At 47.5% G+C, this 20,087-nt stretch overlaps 1 protein-coding gene across 2 annotated transcripts in view; it reads right to left on the reverse strand.

Moving 5' to 3' along the window:
- Nucleotides 1–6,460: 6,460 nt before the first annotated feature.
- The window catches only part of Setd7 (SET domain containing 7, histone lysine methyltransferase), a 41,530-nt gene continuing 27,903 nt past the window's right edge, over nt 6,461–20,087 (reverse strand). The window contains exons 6-8 of one of the 2 annotated variants that reach the window (XM_021631045.2): nt 18,245–18,362; nt 16,361–16,518; nt 6,461–12,400 (exon numbers count right to left, since the gene is read on the reverse strand). In XM_021631045.2, the coding sequence (XP_021486720.1) occupies nt 12,220–12,400; nt 16,361–16,518; nt 18,245–18,362 (457 nt within the window). In that variant the 3' untranslated portion in view covers nt 6,461–12,219. The other variant, XM_060378295.1, reaches the window with a different exon arrangement.

Here is a 20,087-nt window from a genome sequence, read left to right on the forward strand (position 1 = left end):
AAGGCTGGCCTCAAACTCACAGAGATCTACCTGCCTCTGCCATGCAGAGTGCTGGGATTACAGGTGTACACAAGCATGCCTGGCTTAATTTTAACTTTTTATTTTGAAGCAGGATCTCACTAAGTTGCCCAGGTTGACCCTGAACACACTCTATAGCAGAGGCGGGCCTTGAACTTATGAACCTCCATCCAGTCGCAGCCTCTGCAGCAGACAGGAGAAAGCAGTGAGTGTCCACTCAGCTGTTTCTGCCCTGGGCAGAGGGACTGGCTTCTCACAGATTCCTCCATCACAGCCAACCCACAGACATGGCACGGGCCAGAACTTGTGTTTTGTGGAAGTGGCTTTTGCCATCTGGCCCTGCTTCCCTCTTCTGTGGCCTCAGGGCCACGGGTCCTCTCGCTTTTCTGCTTTGGTTCAGAGCTTGTGGGCAGCAGCTGGCTGATGGAGGAGGTGGCTCTGCGCTCCAGATGGTGTCTGCTGTTGCACTGAGCTACCCTCTAGCTCCCGACCTCTGCAAGGCTTCTTTACTCATTAGTTTTGACACTAGACCAAGGAGCTTTCAGATGAACTTGAAAATGTAGAGGAGCTAGAAGAAAAGAAGAAGGGATGACCCCCCCCAAATGTGAATATGAAAATAAAGTGAATATAACAAAATAAGCATTTAATTAAATATCTATGAACTAAAGTTTATAATGACATTTTAAATTGATAAACGTTAGTTAACACTGGGTGGGGAATATGTAACTCAGTGGGAGAGGATTTACCTAACATGTGTTCCTGCTAGGACCATAAGGAAGCTAGTGTTCCCGAAAACAGTGATTCTGTTTGGAGACAGACAGTGGCACATTACAGTATCCCTTTTCAAAGGACCGACAATGCTTGCTGAGAAACTTTGACTACAAACTAAAAGGTTTACTTGTAACCAAATCATTTTAGAGGCAAAAGTACTTTAACCCTTGTTTCTTTGTAACAACTTTATTCCTCCCCATTGCTATCAGTATGTGCGTGCATGTCTATACACGTGCTAGGGAAGGTGTGTGGAGGTCAGAGGGCAGCTTTGCCCTGAAGGTGGAAAGAGAGCACCGACTCCTAACCTTGCTTTATTGTTCTGGACCAGATGTTTATCTGGTACTGTTTAACAGTAGTTCACAGAAGCTGGGCGCTTCCTCCTGCCTTGTACTTTCCTCTAAATTGCTCTCCTGCTATACTGATTGATGGATTTTGCCACTCTGGCTCCCCGGATTACCTCTTGCTGGAAGTCACCCAACTCTCCTGGGTGTACGAGTTTGCACTCATTACTGCTGCTGTGTGCTACCGGGTAGCCCCACATTTCCTTCACTGAAGAATAATCGCTACAAGTGGAGATTCCCAGGAAGGACTCATTCATGCTTTCAGTCAACACCGAACGAGAGTCGCCAGTGTGTCAGGCACCAGACAAGGGGTTAATGGATTGCAGTGAGCCAGCACATGCTGGACACCAGAGGTTCACAACGGAAGACGCACAGCTAGGAAGTACACAAAGCCACACCATGAAGAGGAACGGAAAACAATATCAGGGAGGGATAGCGGGGGCCTGTGGAGGACACGTGTGGCCTGGAAGGCATCTCTGGTGAGGTCATGGTACCGAGTGCCTAAGGTGGGGAGGGCTGGAGCACAGCGGTGGGGGAGAGGAGCAGATGTCATGGGCTGTAGCCAGGAGCACACCTGCCAAGTGTGAGAAACAGAAGGCGGGAGCATCGTGAGAGGAACAGGGTGGAGGTGGGGAAAATCTCTCCTGGCTCAGCCTTTCCCAAGATCCTCAAAGGCACAGACCTGGCTGTTCTGCCAGCATACTGTGAGTAGCTCCACCTCCAAGGATAGATGCACTAACCAAACTCATAAACCAACATTCAGAGCAAGAATCCCAGTGTAGTCACAGACAGTGAGAGGTGTGACTGCCACAGGGACCAAGGGGCGCTGCTGAAAATGCCCAACACTTTCTCCGCAGAGGCACAACGACGGCTAGAGAGCAGCTTAATGGGCAGGGAATCAGACTGGAGGGTTGTTGGGTATCAGCAGAACGCTTAATGAAACCCGATCCATACACCTCACAATGGCGGTTAGATGCCAGTGGGCCCGAGAAATTAAAGCAAGGCAACTGCCCAGAGAGAATTATGACAGGTGATGTTTGCCTCAGTGATTGAGTGTGATATGTTTACAGTTAATAACCTTGGGGAATCTTAAAATTGTTTCATGTTTCTTTTTTATTCCAGATACGAAAACATAAAAGCAGGCATTATAATATAATGAACTCCCTCGCCCGTCTCTCAGCTTCCATATACAGCCAGTCTGCTATTAGCTAGACCTCAACTACTTCTCCCACCTCCTATATTAACTCGAAGAAAGTTCCAAACATTGTGATAGCTTTGAAAGATATTTCAGTCAATCCCATCCTGCCGGCTTGAAGTTCATTCTTCTTGTTTTCTGCGGACATTAGGCTTGGGTCTTGATACGGCCCCCAGAGGGCAGTTTTAAGACTGCTACCGCCATCATTTCTGCTTTTAATTTTTTTCTTAATTACTCAAGAACACTACCATAAGCATCAATCATTGGGCTACATTGCAAGGCAAAGCTCCAGTTCTCTGTGTATGTGTGTGTGTACACGCACTTCCTGCAGAAATGGGCCGAGAGTAGAGTTCAAGAGGCCAACGTCTGACAAACTCCTGACCCCACTGAAGTTGGAGGGTGAACTCAGGAATGCTGTCAGTGATTAATAAGGCTCCTGGGTGGCGTGGTGCTCAAAACGCCAGTAACTCAACTGCATTTTTCGGATGCTCCCCCCGCCCTTTTGCTGGCATTTCCTATCTCCCTGGATCTGAGACTCTGAGTCTGAAACCTTGACTGAGTCAAGGGAATGTGCATGACACTTGACACAGTGATTGACTGCTGCCAGGTCTCTGGCTGTATGCCACCTCCTTGGATATGGGCATTACCTCCCTTTTGTTTCGGAAAGAACAGCTGGGTGTGAAGGTGCCTACCAGTAACCCGTTTCTCCACACTTCAGTCACTCAGACCCCAACCGAAGGGCTCACCCTTCGCTCCCTTCCCAGGGCCTACTGGCTGGTAGCTAGAGGTGAGCGCTCCATTACTGAGCTACATGTAGCTCTGCTTTGATGACAGCCCTTGGCCGGCTCCCCAGGGCAACTGCAAACCCTACACAGGGTTCTTTCACATGCAAACCAGCACATGCAACTCCAGCCATCTCTGTACAGTCCTTGGATATCTCTTGTCACTTTCGCCCCAGGGTCCTGACTCCAGAAACTCCTGCACCCCAGAACCTATCCTGTCCTGGTCGTCTGCTTCCCTTAACTCAACATCCTTCCTGCAGAAGGCACAGGCAAAGCTCTTGCCCTAATCTTTTTATTTCTTAAATTTTCATAATTTATTCACCTTGTATTCAGATCGTAGCCTCTTCCCTCATATCCTCCTGGTCCCACCCTCCCCTGTCTTCCCTTCCCTCCCCTAGTCCACTGAAAGGAGTTAGTCCTCCTCACCTACCACCTGGCCCTAGCGTACCAAGGGTGGCCTGCATTCTCTTCCTCTGTGGCCTGGCAAGGCCACCCTTATCTTCTCCTGATGTCTCAGTCTCCTCACTGATCTTGCACTTCCCACAAGATGGGGAGACTGTCACTGACAAATTAAATCTTCAATGGCACCTATGTCCTGGTCTTCTCTCACTAAATGTAATAATATTAAGCCATATGTTTGAGTGTATGTATGTGTGGGTGGTGTATATGCTAAGCTTCCTGAAGCCAGTGGAGGGTGTGGGGCATTATCACTCTGCCTTATTCCTGGGACAGGGCTTCTCACCGAACCTGCAGCTGGGCTGGTGGCCAGCAAGTCCAAAGTGACCCTCTGGTCCCCCCTCTCTTGCTGCTCCCCCTCCCCAGCACTGAGATCAGCATTGAAGTAGAGGCCACAATCAGCTTTTTTATATGGGTGCTCTCCATATAAAATCTTCATGTTTGATCAGCAAGTGCTCTTACCTATTAAACCATCTCCCCAGCCCCAAACCTGCATTTTAAAAGCCCACCCCTACAGTTCTGCAACTGGGGGGTCTTTAAAATACCTACGATAGGTATTTTAGGTCCCAGGGGAAGCCAGCCCCAAGGGCATGAGATCTGGAGAGCTCTGCCTCTTCCTGGTGGTGGCACTGGATGGGTGAGCCAAGGCAAGCCAGGGCAGGGCAGGAGAGCTCACCCCCGTGGTGGGGATATGAAGAGCTGGCGGGCTTTGTGTTGGCCCACCCCAAAACCTACCCCACTGATGCACTGTTGGAGTTCTCAGTGAAGCGGCCAGTCCTGCAGATGCAAAGCTACAGGGTCACCATGACACGGAGCAACAACAGGATATCTAAGGGGAGTCCCAGTGAGGTTGCAATACTGACAGAGTCGCAGAAGCCAGAGGCCTCCACCGGACCAATGACTCACTGCAATGAACATTTGCAAGCAAAGACATGTGGACAAAAGGATATTCCATGACACACTATGGCTTCCACAAAGATGTTTTATCCCCTCTGTTGGCAGGGAGGATGGAGGGTGGGTAGAAGGGAGGAGGAGATTAGTGGGGCTAGGGTGCCTGATGTGAAATTCACAAAAGTTAAAAAAAAAAAAAAAAGATACAGCCCAAGTTCTGTCTCTCCTTAGCCCCATGCTGTCCTTCCACCTGGGCCTCCATCCCCGCCTGATAACGCAGCTGGAGCAAGTGTTAGCTCACTAACACCAGAAGAAGATCTCAGGCAACATGGTTTCGAGAGTGTTTCCGAGCCACATGGAGCAGCAGTACATGCTTGTAACCCCAGAGGCTGGGAGGCAGAGTTGCCCATCTTGAAGCTACTCTGAGCAACAGCAGCCGGATGCTGGCTCAAAGCAAAGAGGCTGGCAAGATGGCTCAGTGGGTAATGGTGCTTGTGGCCAAGCCCGGCAACCTGTATTAGATCCCTAGGGGAGACAAGTAATTTAAAACACTTTCCGGGGCTGGAGAGATGGCTCAGCGGTTAAGAGCACTGTCTGCTCTTCCAAAGGTCATGAGTGCAATTCCCGGCGACCACATGATGGCTCACAACCATCTATAATGTGAACTGATTCCCTCTTCTGGCAGATGTAAATGCAGATAGAACACTTATATACATAAAAAAATAAATCTAAAAAAAACAAACAAACAAAAAACCCCACTTTCCCAACAAACAAGATTGTTTCTAAAAACTGTAATAAACTCAGTTGAACAGAACTGCTTTTTGAAGACAAAGTTTCACTCCATTGTGGCTTTCTGGGAAATGGCCTCCCGTCCTTTGGAACACAATTCCCTGAAGCTCACTGGGAACCCCATGCCCACGCACCCCTCTCTGTTGCCAGCCCTGACTCCTAAGGTTACCGCCAAATCCATATGCACTCATTTCAGGTGTGTGTGGCTGTCTCTCCCCAGCACAGAATGGTAATATATATATACTCACTCTTCAGCCCTTCTCCACTCTCTCTATCCCTCTTCTTTGCCCCGGTCTACCCACCGGTGCACATTTAAGGGCCTTTGGGCCTGCTACATGTAAAGCTGAGAGATATGCCGGATGGATGAACAGAGAACATGGTTTTACACTTGTCATCAAGGGAGCATGTCCCAGTTAGCCAGAGCTGTCAACTTGATGGGGCCGAGAGGCAGGTGGATCTCTGTGAGTTTGAGGCGAGCCTGGTCTACGCCAGGACAGCCAAGGCTACACAGAGAAACCCTGTCTTGAAAAACAACAAAAAAATTTTTTAAACAGGCTTTTATTTATTTAAATAATCTATTTAATTTTATTTTATGTACATTAGCGTGAAGGTATCAGATCCCTTGGAATTGGGGTTACAGACAGTTGTGATCTGCCATGTGGATGCTGGGAATTGAACCCGGATCCTTTGGAAGAGCAGACAGTGCTCTTAACCACTGAGCCATCTCTCCAGCCCCCAGGCTTTATTTTAAAGCGGCATGCTACTTTTAATTCTGTGCATAAGCGTGTGTCTGTGCAGTTATGTGCACATGAGTGCATGAGCCTGCAGAGTCCAGAAGAAGCCATCATGACAATCCCTGGAGTGGAGCTGCAGGCAGTCGTGAGCGGCCTGCCAGGAGCTGGCAGCACCAGTCCTCTGGAAGAGCAGCAGTAAGAGTGTGTAATCTTTGTTTGTTAGTGTTGTTTTTGGTTTTCAAGACAGGGGCTGACTGTGTAGCCCTGGCTGTCCTGGAACTTGATCTGTAGACCAGATTGGCCTCAAACACAGAACCACCTGCTTGTGCCTCCCGAGTGCTGGGATCAACAGCCCAGCCAGTGCGTGCTCCTGAGTTCTCTCTCCATCCATGTACTAGAATTTCTAAACACTTATGCGGTAGGCACACAGTATGAACATTGCTGTTCCTTGTCTTCCCTAGACAAGTCGAAAAGGACAACAGGTGATTGTATATTTTGTTTAATACTTGCATTGTTTCTATAGCGCAATTATAGCAATCTTTAAGTATACTTTTCATTACAAATAGTTGTCAAGTTTTGTTTCAGAAACATTTTTCCTACTTTCTTGCACATGCGCCCAGACACACTACAAAAAATTCATTCATAACACAGTAAGGGCAAACATTACTCATGTAAACATCTTCCATTATTTTCCCATAATTTAAAAAAATCATAGAATTAGAGATATTGAATAAGGCTCATAGATTTAGTTCAAATTCCACAAAAGACCAAAGAATTTTTTTTTTTAAACTATAATGGGTTGACTTTTGGTTACAATCAAAGCCAAAAGCGTGACCCCTGGCTTCCACCCCGTAAACATACCTCACAACCCAACAGATGCATTTTAGGATAGAGAAAGAGAACACAGAGAACTCAGGAGGAAAAACGTCTGAAGAAAGGGAGCTAAGAATCATGGATGTAACTTTGTGACTTTCTTATGCAACCACCAGGCATGACGTCCGTAGTCCCTGGAGCATCAAGAGTAATTAACCAAGTAGCTAGGTGGGGTGCACTGGCTCAGTGTTCATATTGCTAGTGTACACAGTGAAATCTGTCAGATTATTGTTTCGTTATATCCAGGGCCAAAGGTGGCTTAGGGAGCGCTCCCACGTGGAATAGCATTGTAAAGGATATTTTCGTTTAGTTTTGTTTTGTTTTGCAGTAACTCAGGAGTCAGAGTTGGGAGGTATGTCTTAGGTACATGAATGGTCTTCATATTAAAATGACATTTAACAACTGCGTGTAAAGTCACAGACAGGAATCAAGGGTTTCCATTATCCGCAGAAGTCTCCCTCTCTGGCTGAAGTTGGGTGCTTAGATGCATAGACATCCAGAGCTGAGACAGGATATGGACTGTGCTGAGAGTGGCCCCTGCCAGCGGCTGCCCTCCTTCTCCCTCTGGGAGAGGGAAGTCAGAAGGCAAAAAGCATTGGTAAATCTGTGAAGTCCCACCCCGGGGTCCGGACCCCAACTCCACTGAGGGTGGCCCCCCTGACATTGTGACTAGGCAGTTAGGGGTGGCGAGTGAAGGTGGCCGGGAAACCCAGCTCTGAGGTTTACGCGGCCAAGTCTGGCTTCGGATTCTGTCCTGCAAAGAAATTGTGCTCCGTTAACTGCACCAGCATCTCTAAACGCCTCGATTCGCTCTCAGGCCCCCGGAGGCCTGCAGGAATCACTGAAAGGTAAACACGCCTTCATTAGCACCGAACTTACCACCAGAAAGCGGCTGAGGCACTGGGAAGCCTACCTCACATCGGACACCACCCCGCCAGGAGGTGGTGGCCAGTCAGAGCGGTTTGTAGGCTTTTGATTTCTAAAAGTGAAAATTGATCTGCATTATATCTCAATAGACTCTGATAATTCTCACCAAAAATTTTTGTCATGTGTTTAAATAGCACTGGAATAATTCAACTTCATTTAAATATATTCATTCTACCATGAAAATATTTCATACAAACATCTATTTACATACAAACACATTAAAATTTGTGAAAAGGGTTTCCACCCCTGTGGCTCTATGGCTTGATATAGTTTCATTGCTTTGAATATGTATGCACACGTTTGGCAAAATAAAACTTTTAAAATTTAGTATTTTTGAAAACAATGCCCCCCCCCAAAAAAAAAGAAAAACCCTCCGAAACAAAAACAAAAAATCCTGACACCAAGGCTTTAAGTTTCTGAAGGGAAAAAAAATCCAAGGTGTGTGTTGGGGAATCTATCAAGTACTTCGGGTACCTGTAAATCGAATATATTTGTGAACCTTTGATCTGCAGCAAATAAACAGTACAAATATCCATCTTGCAACATAGTTTTGCTTGTTTATCTAAAACAAAAAATGTCTGGATTCTAAGTCACTACTCTGAAGACAGAACTGGAGGTGGCTGTTTGAGAACAAACAAAACCCAGAATTCTTGACCTTCTTGGGAGATTTTAAAGTGTATTTTGCAGTGAGAAGTTTAGATTAAAAAAAAAATCATTAAGTGAAATTAATAAAAGTGCCACGTACTTTTTCACTGAGACAGCCTTTTAATTGTTCCTAATCCACCCCCAGCCCCCTCCCGTACCAGGGATGTATCCCAAGACCTCTAGTTGCTAGGCAAATGTTGGACCACTGAGCTATTCCGAAGCCCAGGGCAATTTTAATTGTCACAATTAAATGCTGTAAATGATTACATGGCCTTGTCGGCCTGTGTATGTTTGTGTATGTGTGGTTTGGTGATAAGGAAACAGTTTTTCAATTGTGACGAATCCCAAAGAGTAATGAAGCTGAACTCTAGTCCTAATCAGGCTCAAAGAGGCCTTGACCAAAAAAAAAAAAAAAAAAAAAAAAAAAAATTTCCTTTTCAGTTGCTTGGGATTAAGTCAGTAAAAATAAGAATAGGTACTAAGAAACTCAAGTCCTCCTCCGCCTGTTTCTTTTTAGCCTCATCATTCTTTTGTGTCCTAAGTTCAATTCTTACGTTTGCTTTGCTTTTGTTAGTTCAAGCGAACGCCCCTCGGGGGGGCATGCTCTGTGACTAATTCCTAGCCCTAACTCTAACACAAGGCAATAGTTCGCCATTAGTAGAAAAGGTGCTAACGATGGATCAAGTCATGCAGGGTTGGACTGGGACAGCTCTGAATGAATGCCCTCACACCAGGGCGTCAGGCAGGCGCACAGGCTCCAGCTGTGTGGAAGACAGCAGAAGGTTAATTCTCCTCCCCCGCAACCACACAGAATCTCAATCATGTGTTTGTGATAATGATCCTGATGGAAGACCAGATTTGCCCGCTTCCCGTTTCCGTCTACAGCAGATGCGAAGTAGAAGGTACGTTCTAAGGCTCTCCCACTTTAGGCCAAACAAGGAGCAAACTCCAACCTTCCTCAGCTGCTAATTCTCTGGCTTCTCTACCTCACTTTTAACAGATGCAACTCGTGACAAAGCTGAATATTTAGGAGAGGGAGGGGAAGAGGGAAAGGGAGGGGACAGGTACAGGAGCTAGGAGGAGGAAGAGAGGGAGAGGAAAGGAGAGTGGGGAGAGGAGAAGGGCGAGGAAGAGGGACAGGGAGAAGGAAGGGGAGGGGGAGAGGGAGAGGAGGGATGAAGGGAGGTAGGGCAAACAGTAGTTGGAATGGGCCACACTCAGGGAAAGGCACAGAGTCTAATAAGAGAGGAGAGAACTCAGGACATAAAGAGGAAGAGCCATCAGATGGGTTGCGGTCCTGCACACACACCCAGGATTCTCATACAGCAGAAGGAAAGAGCTGAGAGATGCAGGAAACAAGCAGGGAGGTGGGAAGACAGAGAGGCTCAGTGATGTGAATTGCTTCCTGTGATTTTTTTCCAAGGGTCACGGACACGTTGCTAGTTTTGAGGCCCAGAGTGTCTTCTCCCAGTACAGAATGTGAAAAGTAGATTAGCCAGCTTACTCCCCACATTGCGTCTATGTGTGTGCATGTGTGTGCATGCATGCTGTGCTGTGTGTGGTCAGAGGACAGCTTTCAGGAGCTGCTTCTCTCCTTTCACTATGGAGGTCCTAGAGATGAAACTCAGGTCATAGCCTTGGCAACAAGCACCTTTACCTGCTGTCCCTCAAGCCCCCAAAGTTACTTCTGAGTTCCATTTGGATGAGATTGCTAGAATAGCCCTTTAGGATAGAAGTTGAGCCCCCACTGCCACTGAGGCTAAGGTTCCATCTCCAGGTAAAATCCTGGGAGCACAGGCCATTGGAAGTAGGACCTGCCCTCTCTTCCTCTGACTGCCAGAGCAGAACACAGCCACAGTTCTCCCTGAGGCAGCCAACTCTGGACACATTTACATGAAAGCCCCTCTCAGAAGACTTTAAACCTGCTCAGTTTACTGCACGGTCTCTTTCAACAGAACAGAAGCCATCCTATCGTGTGGACTTGCAGTCTAAAAGCTATTCAATCATCTTTGCAGGAGACTCCTGACGAGTCCCAAGAAGGTTTCTCCTGAGCAAACTACCTCCTTAAACTTTTAAACAGGGGACGTGACCAGCTGTCTTGGAAAGCACAGGTGCAGAGCCTGATGCTGGGTGTTTCAGGAAGCTTGTGAAAGAGCCCAGAGCGAAGCTATTATAACTGAGGGCTGACTCCTTCATTCTGGGGCTGTTTGATGGGCAAGCTGTGTGCAGCCCCAGATGGAACTCTTGGGAAAGCAGGAAGCCATTAAGAGACAAAAACAACAACAAAAATAACTGCCCTCTCCCTGTCTCCTCCCTCCATCTCCACCCATTCCTAGCACGCATCTCCCTCTCCCATTCCAAACTCCCTCAACCATCTCTTACAGCTTGGACAGCTTTAGCTTTTAAGCCTAAGCCAACACAGGCCTAGGGCAGCCCTGTTGACAGCTTTTGCCACTGCTTTTCTCAGGCCCTTCTGGTGATGGAGCGACGCCTTGGGGGAGTTCCCCAAACTCAGCATTCATTCAGAGCAGTCCAGTTATGTTACAGATCTAATGTGCTAAACTAAAATAATGGGATTTTCCTCTGTATTTCTGCAGTTGTGATTATGTATGGCTTGTGAGGTGGCTGAGAGGCTAGTGAAGGAACTGCACAGGTGTGAACTCTTGGCTTATAGCGCCTGGAAGCAGCGAAGTGCTTTGAAATCACTGTGCTGAGAAGCTTGAGCTAAAGATCCAATTCGCACCTAGTCATCAGCAAGTCTGCCTTCACGACACTGATTTCAAGGAGAATTTTGCATTCTGCCTTGGAATGCATGTTAGCTGTTGTATTTAAATTCAATGAGCTGTGTCAGATGCCAGACAGCACTAGGCTGTGCACAGTTAATGTGTACCCAAGGAGAAAAAACTGCCAGCACGACTGAAGATGCTGCAAAATTGCCACAACTGCTTAGAAATACTAATTTCCCTCGCTTCCTCCTGAAAGCATATCTTACACCTCTTTCATAACTTAATGCAAACAAAGTAAATTCATTTCTTCTCACATCTGAAAGCAAAGATAGCTCTGTTTACATGCGAGAATAATAAGTCTATAATAACAGTCTGGCCCTATGAGCCAGTAATTTATATCAGGACGTAAGAGTGAAATGATAAAGAACCAGAGAGACCTATACACTGCTATGAATGCAAGACCCATTCGGAAGCTCTCTCTTGTAAAGGATTGCTAAAATAGTGAGGCTAAGGAAAGTGACTCAGAAGACTGGGCTCCGGCTCACTAGAGAGATTAACAACAAAAACAAAGCCATTCGATTGCAAGATACAGATCAAAGGTTAAAAGGCAAATGGCCCTACATTTATGTAAAGATGTCACCGCTTCCTGCCCTGCACATGGCAGCAGGCAAGGGTGACTGAAGGCCATGTGCGCCGGCCATAGAGAAACCCTCATGGAGAAGAAAAAACCCACCGACGAAAAATGACTGAAAAAACCCCATTTCCCTTTTTCAGCCTAATCATTTGGTATCTCTGAACTCGGTCCAGATTTAGACTTCCGCCGTCAAAGAACATCACGCTGTCTACAGTTGGACAGTACCTCTCAGCAGGGCGTTGTTGCAAGGCTAGCTAATTTGGAATCTGGTATGAGTAATACAGTCAAACCTAGTTAGTATGCGAGAAAGTCGTTGCTGACGCAGGGTGAGAGGATGTGATGTCACAGCATGAACAGTCCCTGGTTGTCGGTCAGACAAATGTAGTGCATAGATCCAAGTTTCTATTCCAGGTCCCTGGGCCCCAGGGCCAGGCCTTTCACTTTTGCTGGGTGGCCTGGAAAGCCTTCAGCTCCACCTGGTACCACTCAGGGGCTTCGGGCCCGCTCTTCCCCGGAGGGCTGTGGTCATAGCCATAGGCGACGGTCAGCTCTTCCTCGGCCTCCACAGCTCGCAGGGTGCGGATGCATTTGATGGGCCCAAAACGGGGGTGGACAAACCTAAACACCAACACAGGAAAGGTCATTCCTGGGCCGACCCAGGACCTGAGCACCAAGGGAGTGTCTCACCCACATACACCCGCCGGGCACCACCCCCGTGTTCTCAGAGAACCGGCTCAGCTCCCCCAGCGTCAGCAGGACCCAGATCTGCCGGGTTAGAACACACTAGGCGGGCTGAGGGGCAGCTCAGGGGGTAGAGTGCTCAACCAGCCATCCTGGACTCTCCTTAATAATAAACCAGGCATGGTGGTCCCAGTGCTCAGGCGGGGCAGGAGAATCAGAAACGCAAGCTTACCCTTGGCTTCATAGTGAGTCTGAGGCCAGTCTGGGAGGTACGATATCTTGCCTTAAAAATAAAACCTCCAAATCTTACAGAACCCCCAGACAGTGCACCAGCCTCATCATGTTTTTATTTTACTGTAGTTATTCCTGTGTGTGCAGGCAGGCACACAGGCCACAGCACACACTGGGGTGGTCAGAGGAGAACCTGCAGAAAAGTTGGTCCTTTCCTTCCACCATGTGGGTTCCAGGGATCAAACTCGGGTCCTCAGGCTTGGTGACCATGCCCTTAATCTGCCGAGCTGTTCTGCTGGCCCCTGTCCTTCGTGAGGAGCCCCGCTGAACAAAGGACAGAGAACACGTCAAGTGAGGAGCCAGCTGGCCTCGGGGACCTGGAGAGAGGCGTATGTCTGGGAAGGTGTTTTCTTAGAGTACTGGAGTAGAACCTCCCATCAAGTGCTCCGTTCCCAGCCTGGGTGTGGTTGTGATAAGTTTTACGTGGGCATAAAGGAGAGCAACCTCTACTTGACCCGGAAGAGGCCTCTATCCACCCTACTTGGGTATCATGCTTCATGAAAGCGGCATTTAACTTGGGCCCAGAGTTGCGGCTGGCTGTGAATGCTGGTTTCATATGTATCACTGCGTCCCTGTATGTTCCTGAATTCCACTTCCCTGATCTAGAAAATTATGACAATACTAGTAAGGCTTACCCTAGATGGTCTCTGTGGTGAGAAAATGGTCACATGCAGCAAGTCCCTCACACGGATGGAGCCCGGCACAAAGTGAGACTTTATTCTCAGTTACTATGTGTGCACGCGTGCACACATGTGAGTATGTGTGAGGAATGTGAGCATGCATATATGTGGATATGTGAACCAGCACTTATAAGCCATGTGTGGACATGCATGTGCATTTGAGCATGCATTCAGATGCTGCTGCTCCACAAAGGTATCCAGACCATGGATTCAGGAATTCTTTGTAAAACTGTGGCTTTGGGGGTGGGGGGGCATACCTAGTATGTGCCTGGTGTGCACCACTGGATCACAATTTTGTATGTATGTATGTATGTATATATGTATGTATGTATGAGCTTCATAGGTTCATAGGACGAGGGAGGAAGTGTGTCACGGGGGAGGGTGGACCTCGATATTTCAGAAGCCCAAGCCAGGCCCAGAGTCTCTCTCTTCCTGCTGCCTGCGTATCCAGATGTAGAACTCTCAGCTATCTCTCTAGCACCCTGCCTGCATGCCGCTGTGCTTCCCACAATGGTGATAATGGACTACACCTTTGAACTGTAAGCCAAGCCCCAATTATATGTTTCCTTACAAGTGTTACTGTGGTCATGGCTCTCTTCACAGCAACAGAAACCCTAACTAAAACACAATTGAATTACTGTGTAGCTGTGGCTTGCATGGAAATCACTAAGTAAACCAGGCTAGCTTTGAACTCAGAGAGAACCACCTGCCTCTGCCTCCTGAGTGCTAGGATTAAAGAACTGAGTTACCATGCCAGGCAATTTTGTCTTTAAATTGATATGCTTCATTATAATTTGCATTATATGATTTCCGTATGAAAATTAAATAATATTCCTGAAATGGAGCTTTGATTAACTTTCTGAAAGATCCATTGGGGGTGGGGGAAAGAAGCCTGATGTTGAATTTTTGGGCCTAAGGCTTCTTTTCCAATGTTCTTGTAGCTTTATTCTTGTGCTCATTGCCATCACTGTCTTTTTATTTTGATGTGTTTTCTTTTTGTTGTTGATGTTTGTTTGTTTTGAGACACGGTCTCACTATGTATCTCCGGTGGCCTCAGACTCACAGAGATCTGCCTGCCTCTGCCTCCGATTGCTGGGATTAAAGAATGCAATCTCCTCCTGCTTCAGACTTCTGGGTGGTAGGGCTGAGGGTGGGCACCGCCACTTCCAGCACATCATCACTGCGAGTAGACAGAATAAAAAGAAAGCACTTGTTTTCAGCTAGAGGCTCACCTGGGGCCCTGGGTGTACACCGCACTGGGCCATTCTAACTCCAGATCTGAGACTGAACTGACTGGGCGTTCCTGGGAGGACTCCATGAAACGTGAGAAGCATCCAAGATTTGACTTGGATAGATGGGAGGAGTATGAGTTGAGCGTGTGTGAGGTCCTGGGTTCAATCTCTAACACAAAAAGGAAGGAGGGGAGGAAGGGAGAGGGAAGAACTGAGAATGAAGGAGTGCTGAGGTCATGGCTGCAGAAGTAGCAAGGAACCCAGACCTCTGGATCTCAGCTGATGCACTGCCATGTTTACAAGGAGAAAAGGAGTTCTGGACCTTATTTGACAGACACATGACCACATTTGCAAAAAGGGAAGTACTTGTGTGACTGTCCACTGGACATTTGGTGCCACACTTCAATGACAGCAGCCCAGGAAAGTGCTGGTCACTTATATCAGTGCATACATGAATGCCAGTGACTTGAGAAACACGCAAATACCAGGAACTGTCATCTGAAGTTTACATTTGATTATTGTTCAAGGAGTCTTCTCACTACCATATAGAACTGAGTTAAGGCCACAATGGGCTTAAAAGACAAACACCACCAACAAAACAAAGAAAACAAACAGAAAACCCAAAACCAAAATCTGCTGAGCAGAGAGGGATTCCGCCTTGGGAAGATAAAGCCGCCTTTGCCATGAAGTCACAGAAAGGGCCTGATTCAAGTGAGGGCTCTGTCTGAGTAGTGCTATTTACGATGGTTAGTTGCCACGACTTTAAGGGGCTGTTGTTATGCCAGCACAGCTGGAAACGAGCTTCGGCCAAATTCACACTAGCGGTGAGAGCCCCCGCAGCTACTAACAGCATCAGTTTCATTTCACCCGACACATGCCATCCTTTGCCATCTCAGCCAGCCCTTTAGAAGCAGCTGGGGTGTCAGGGCTTGTTCTTGGCTGCCAAGGAGAGCTAGTTACTGCCAGGATGATTCCCAAGGTGTCTCAAGGACGAGTCTCAGGACATTCCCAGCAAGCCCCCAATCTTGGCATGGGCTTACCATGAGCTGTCCAGAGCCTGATCTTGCACAGCAGAGGGGCTACAAGTACAGCCCCAAGCAGGGAAGGAGCTGCACTGCTGTCCCATTGTCTGTGAGCACACATGTATGTAGGTGCACATGTGTGCAGGTGTGTGTATGTGGAAGCCTCAAATACCACCTACCTTCCCTTTGAGCCTGGGTTTCCCTGGAACTCCCTGACTAGGGTAGCCTGGCTGGCCAGTGAGCCCAGGGAATCCCCCTGTCTCTGTCTCCTCAGTGCTGGGATTAGAGGCGCCCTCTCCCATACTCAGCTTTTTATATGGGTGCTGGGTGAGAATTGAACTCAGGTCTTCACGCCTGCAGCCAGCACCTGGCTGACTTAATGGCTCCTCCCCTCCCCTGCAATGTGACCTTGAAATGAGAGAAACCTGAGGGCAAATAAGGACACCAATAAGACAGCCACCATATTTCTGTGCTATTTGCACTTTTCAAAGCATGCCTTCCTCTCATGGCTGGAAGGCAGGCTGCTTAGATCTTGAGCCTTAACCCACAGGCTGAGGCTCACAGCACGGGGCCCCCACTCATCCTGTGGTAGCAGCCACCATCCGAAGCCCAGAGGCTCTCGCCTGCCTTGGCCCTGGGCACAGACCCAACCGGCCACTGCGTCCTACTTACATGTCGTAGATGCAGTTTGGAGTGAAGGAGTGGTTTGCCTTGTGTCCCAAGGAGGCACAGTACTTGGACACGTGGTGATAGGGCTCAGGCACATCAATGACCGTTTCCTCATCGAGGGAGAGAGTATTCCCGTTTAGGGCCCAATCCCTGCTGTCAACCTGCAAAGCACAGGGAGGCAGTGCTAGAGACAGGGCCTTCCTCCTAACAGCTCAGAGCACAGAACTCGTTTATCTTAACACTCCACAGTCAGTGCTGCAGACATGCAGGCCGGCCAAGACATCCTCCCGCGCAAGGATGGTGCAACCAGACAGCTCAACTTAACACGGGCAGGATCTTCCTCGTTTCGTACAGAAGAAAAGGATCTTGATGCTTTACAGAGACACACAGAAATATCCCATAAACCTGAACTAAAAAAGAAGTGAAGGGGAGGCTGTTGACTGGCTCAGTGGGGACTGCTCCTGACTCCCAAGCCTTGATCACCTGAGTCCAGTCCACAGAGCCCACACGGTGGAAGGAGAGAAGCTACTCTGGGTAGCTGTTCTCTGACCGCCATTCTTTAACGATGGCACGTGATCCCTCCAAATAGATATATGTGGTTTTTGCTTTCTGGGTTTTGTTTTTTTTCTAAGACAGGGTTTCCATATGTAGCGCTGGCTGTCTTAGAACTCACTCTGTACACCAGGCTGGCCTGGAATTCAGAGATCCTCCCGCCTCTGCCTCTCAAGTGCCTGCATTAAAGGTGAGCACTGCCACCACCCAGCCATAAGCGTATTTTTAAAACATCTATGAAAAGGCCCACACCTGTGCTCTAGTGGAGGAATCGGGTGACCACAGGCAGTCTCCAAGCCCTGTGCTTCCCTACCTGTGCTAATACCTGTGGCATTAGCACCAGGCTTCAGGCTGGACATTGGGAGGCCAGCAGAATAGCCCTTTGCAGCTTAAAAAAAGGGGGGGGATTATGATACCCTCCTGTCTATTTAGATCATATAAATCTTTCACCTTTTACTAAAAAAAGTGTCGTGTTTTCATAGGAACGTGTGGACTATAGTAGGCATGGTCAAGTTTCTGACACTGTGGCACAATCGTCACCTACAATTCATGTTTGTGAGCCAAACAAGTGAGTTTAAAAACAAAAAAACCCAGTATCTTCATTTTTGTTTGAGGCGAGGTTTCTGTGTGTAGTGGACCAGGCTGGATTTGAACTCACAGAGATCTGCCTGCCTCTGCTTCCTGAGTGCTGGGATTAAAGGCATACGCCACCCCTGGCCTCAAAACCATATATTTTAAAGTTGTAAGTAAATGTACAACTCTGTGTTAGGCTGTGTCTGACATTCCCCTTTGCAGCCCTCCTAGGCAGAGTGTACATTACATTTAAGGTGACACTCAGCCAACAAACTGGGACGCCGCCACAGGCAGGGACGTCAAACATGGCGAAGGTCCTCTGACATCTCTTCACTCTCAACCTGTCACGTCTGCATGCGGGTAGTTTGCTCTATATCACTATTATGTGGGTGGCAGAATCTAAACCGTCCTGGGGGCCACACGATCCACATGCTTTGGCCTCCCAAGAGCTAGGAACCCAGGCTCGCACCACCACATCCTGCCTTATTCAACTTTTAGCTTTCGAGTTTGGATTTTTTTTTTTCCCACCAAAACCCTTCCTGGCAAGACAGAGAGCGTTGTATGGCTTTGCATTAACAGGAGGAGGGAGCTTTCCTAAAAACGCACCACGCTGGAGGCCATTAATTAATTTTTAAGACTCTAACTGGATCTTGAATTTCAGATGTTGGGTGTGGTCTAAAGGAAACACATCATTGCACTTTCTCTGGAATCGTTGTGTCCCTTTAACCAATCAGGCTGATGTTCACCCTCTTTCCCACTTACCTCTTGGTGTGTAATTCGGACTCCATTATAAAAAGACATGACGGTATTGGGTCCCGCTGCTACCTTGGAAAATAGTCCTTCTCCAGCACTGGAGATGAGAGAGTCGGCAACATAAACCCTAAAGATGTGTAATAACAAAAACCGAACCGTGAGTTCTTCAGTGTGATGCGTCACTCTTGATGTCAATCACCTAAATTCCATTATGAATTATTCCAACTATTCAACAGGGAAGGAAGGGAGGCCGAGAAATCAAACCACAGTGTGTTAGCAGTAATAAAAGACCCAGCGTTTACCTCTGCAAGAGTTATATTCAACATGAACTCTACCCACTCCTTCAAGATGGATGAGGCTCAGACTTGCTCTGGAGCCAATGACCATAGGAACTACTACTTCTTCCTCCTTCTATTATTTTATTTTGAGACAGGTTCTCTCTCTGTAGCCCTGGCTGGTCTACACAGAGATCCCCTTGCCTCTACCTCCTCAGTTCTGGGATTAAAGGTGTGAGCCAGGGACCTGGTGACAACCACCTGGTAACGGGAACTTGCCTCCCCCTCTCAAGTACCCCGTTTTATGTGGTGCTGGAGATCAGAGCTGGGGCTCTGTGAATGCTAGTATGCATTCTATTAACCAAGCTGTATCTCCGGGCTTCAAACAATGTCTTCTCTAGGTCTTGGGAGATGGCTACTCTTCCAGAGGACCTGAGTTTGGTTCCCAGTGCCCACATGGCATCTCACACCTATTTGTTTGTTTGATTTTTTGAGACAGGTTTTTTTCTGTGTAGCCTTGGCTGTCCTATACTCACTTTGTAGACCAGGCTGGCCTCGAACTCACAGAGATCTGCCTGTCTCTGCCTTCCCAAGTGCTGTGATCACAGGCGTGTGCCATCATACCAGGTATGCCACAACTATTTGTAACCACAGTTCCAAGGGTCTGAAGCCCTCTTCTGGTCTCCGTGGACACCTCGGACACCTCACATACATGGTGCACACATGCAAGCAAACACTCATACACATAAATTTTTTAAAGTTTTTTTTAACAAGGGTTAATTATTATAGATTCCTAAAGCCACTCAGTACTAGATATACCTTTTTAAAAAATGTTTATACTAATCATGATTTTCAGTCTTATCAGACCAGAAAAAATTCCGAACACTGTGCCCAAAGTATTAAGTCTTTTCAAAGCCAGATAAAAGAGAAAGACTGGTTTTTTGTTTTGTTTTTTTTGTTTGTTTGTTTTTTTAGTTAAATGCCAAGATGGACTGTTTACCCAAAAAGCGACACCTCATGAGAATATACCCAACAAGCATTTCCCGACAAAGAGGTTAAAGCAGAGGTCAGCTAGCTACAGGTCAAATCTGACCACCCCTCATTTTTGTTGGTCAAGTTTTATTGAGACACAGCCGTCTTCCCCAGTTTGTTAACGACCGTGCTTGACCACTGCAGGGCTCAAAGGCAGAGCTGAGTACATACAACAGAAACACAAGGCCTGCAAAGCCCCAAATTGTCAGTCAGTGTAAGAAAGGTTCCTAAGCACCGCTTTATTAAGAATCGCATTCTTGGCTGCGGGACGGAGGTCATAGAAACTTATGTTCCACCAACAAATCTTTCATTTCTTTGTGTGCTGTGATAGATGACCTTGTCAGAAGCCGGGCGTCTGTAATTTTGGTTTCTTTTATGGACTAGCAATCTGAATTATTGCTTCCAGTGCTGCTCCTTTTCTGTGACAGGATGATACAGCCCAGCCTTTTGCCAGGTGACCTCATGGCTGTCCCTTCAGTGCGGGTGAGGCATACATCTCTACATCCCTGCCCTGCCGACTCAAGTCGCAGAACACGGAGGGAGGT

This window comes from Meriones unguiculatus, chromosome 2, assembly GCF_030254825.1.
Source record: "Meriones unguiculatus strain TT.TT164.6M chromosome 2, Bangor_MerUng_6.1, whole genome shotgun sequence".
NCBI classification, from domain to species: domain Eukaryota; kingdom Metazoa; phylum Chordata; class Mammalia; order Rodentia; family Muridae; genus Meriones; species Meriones unguiculatus.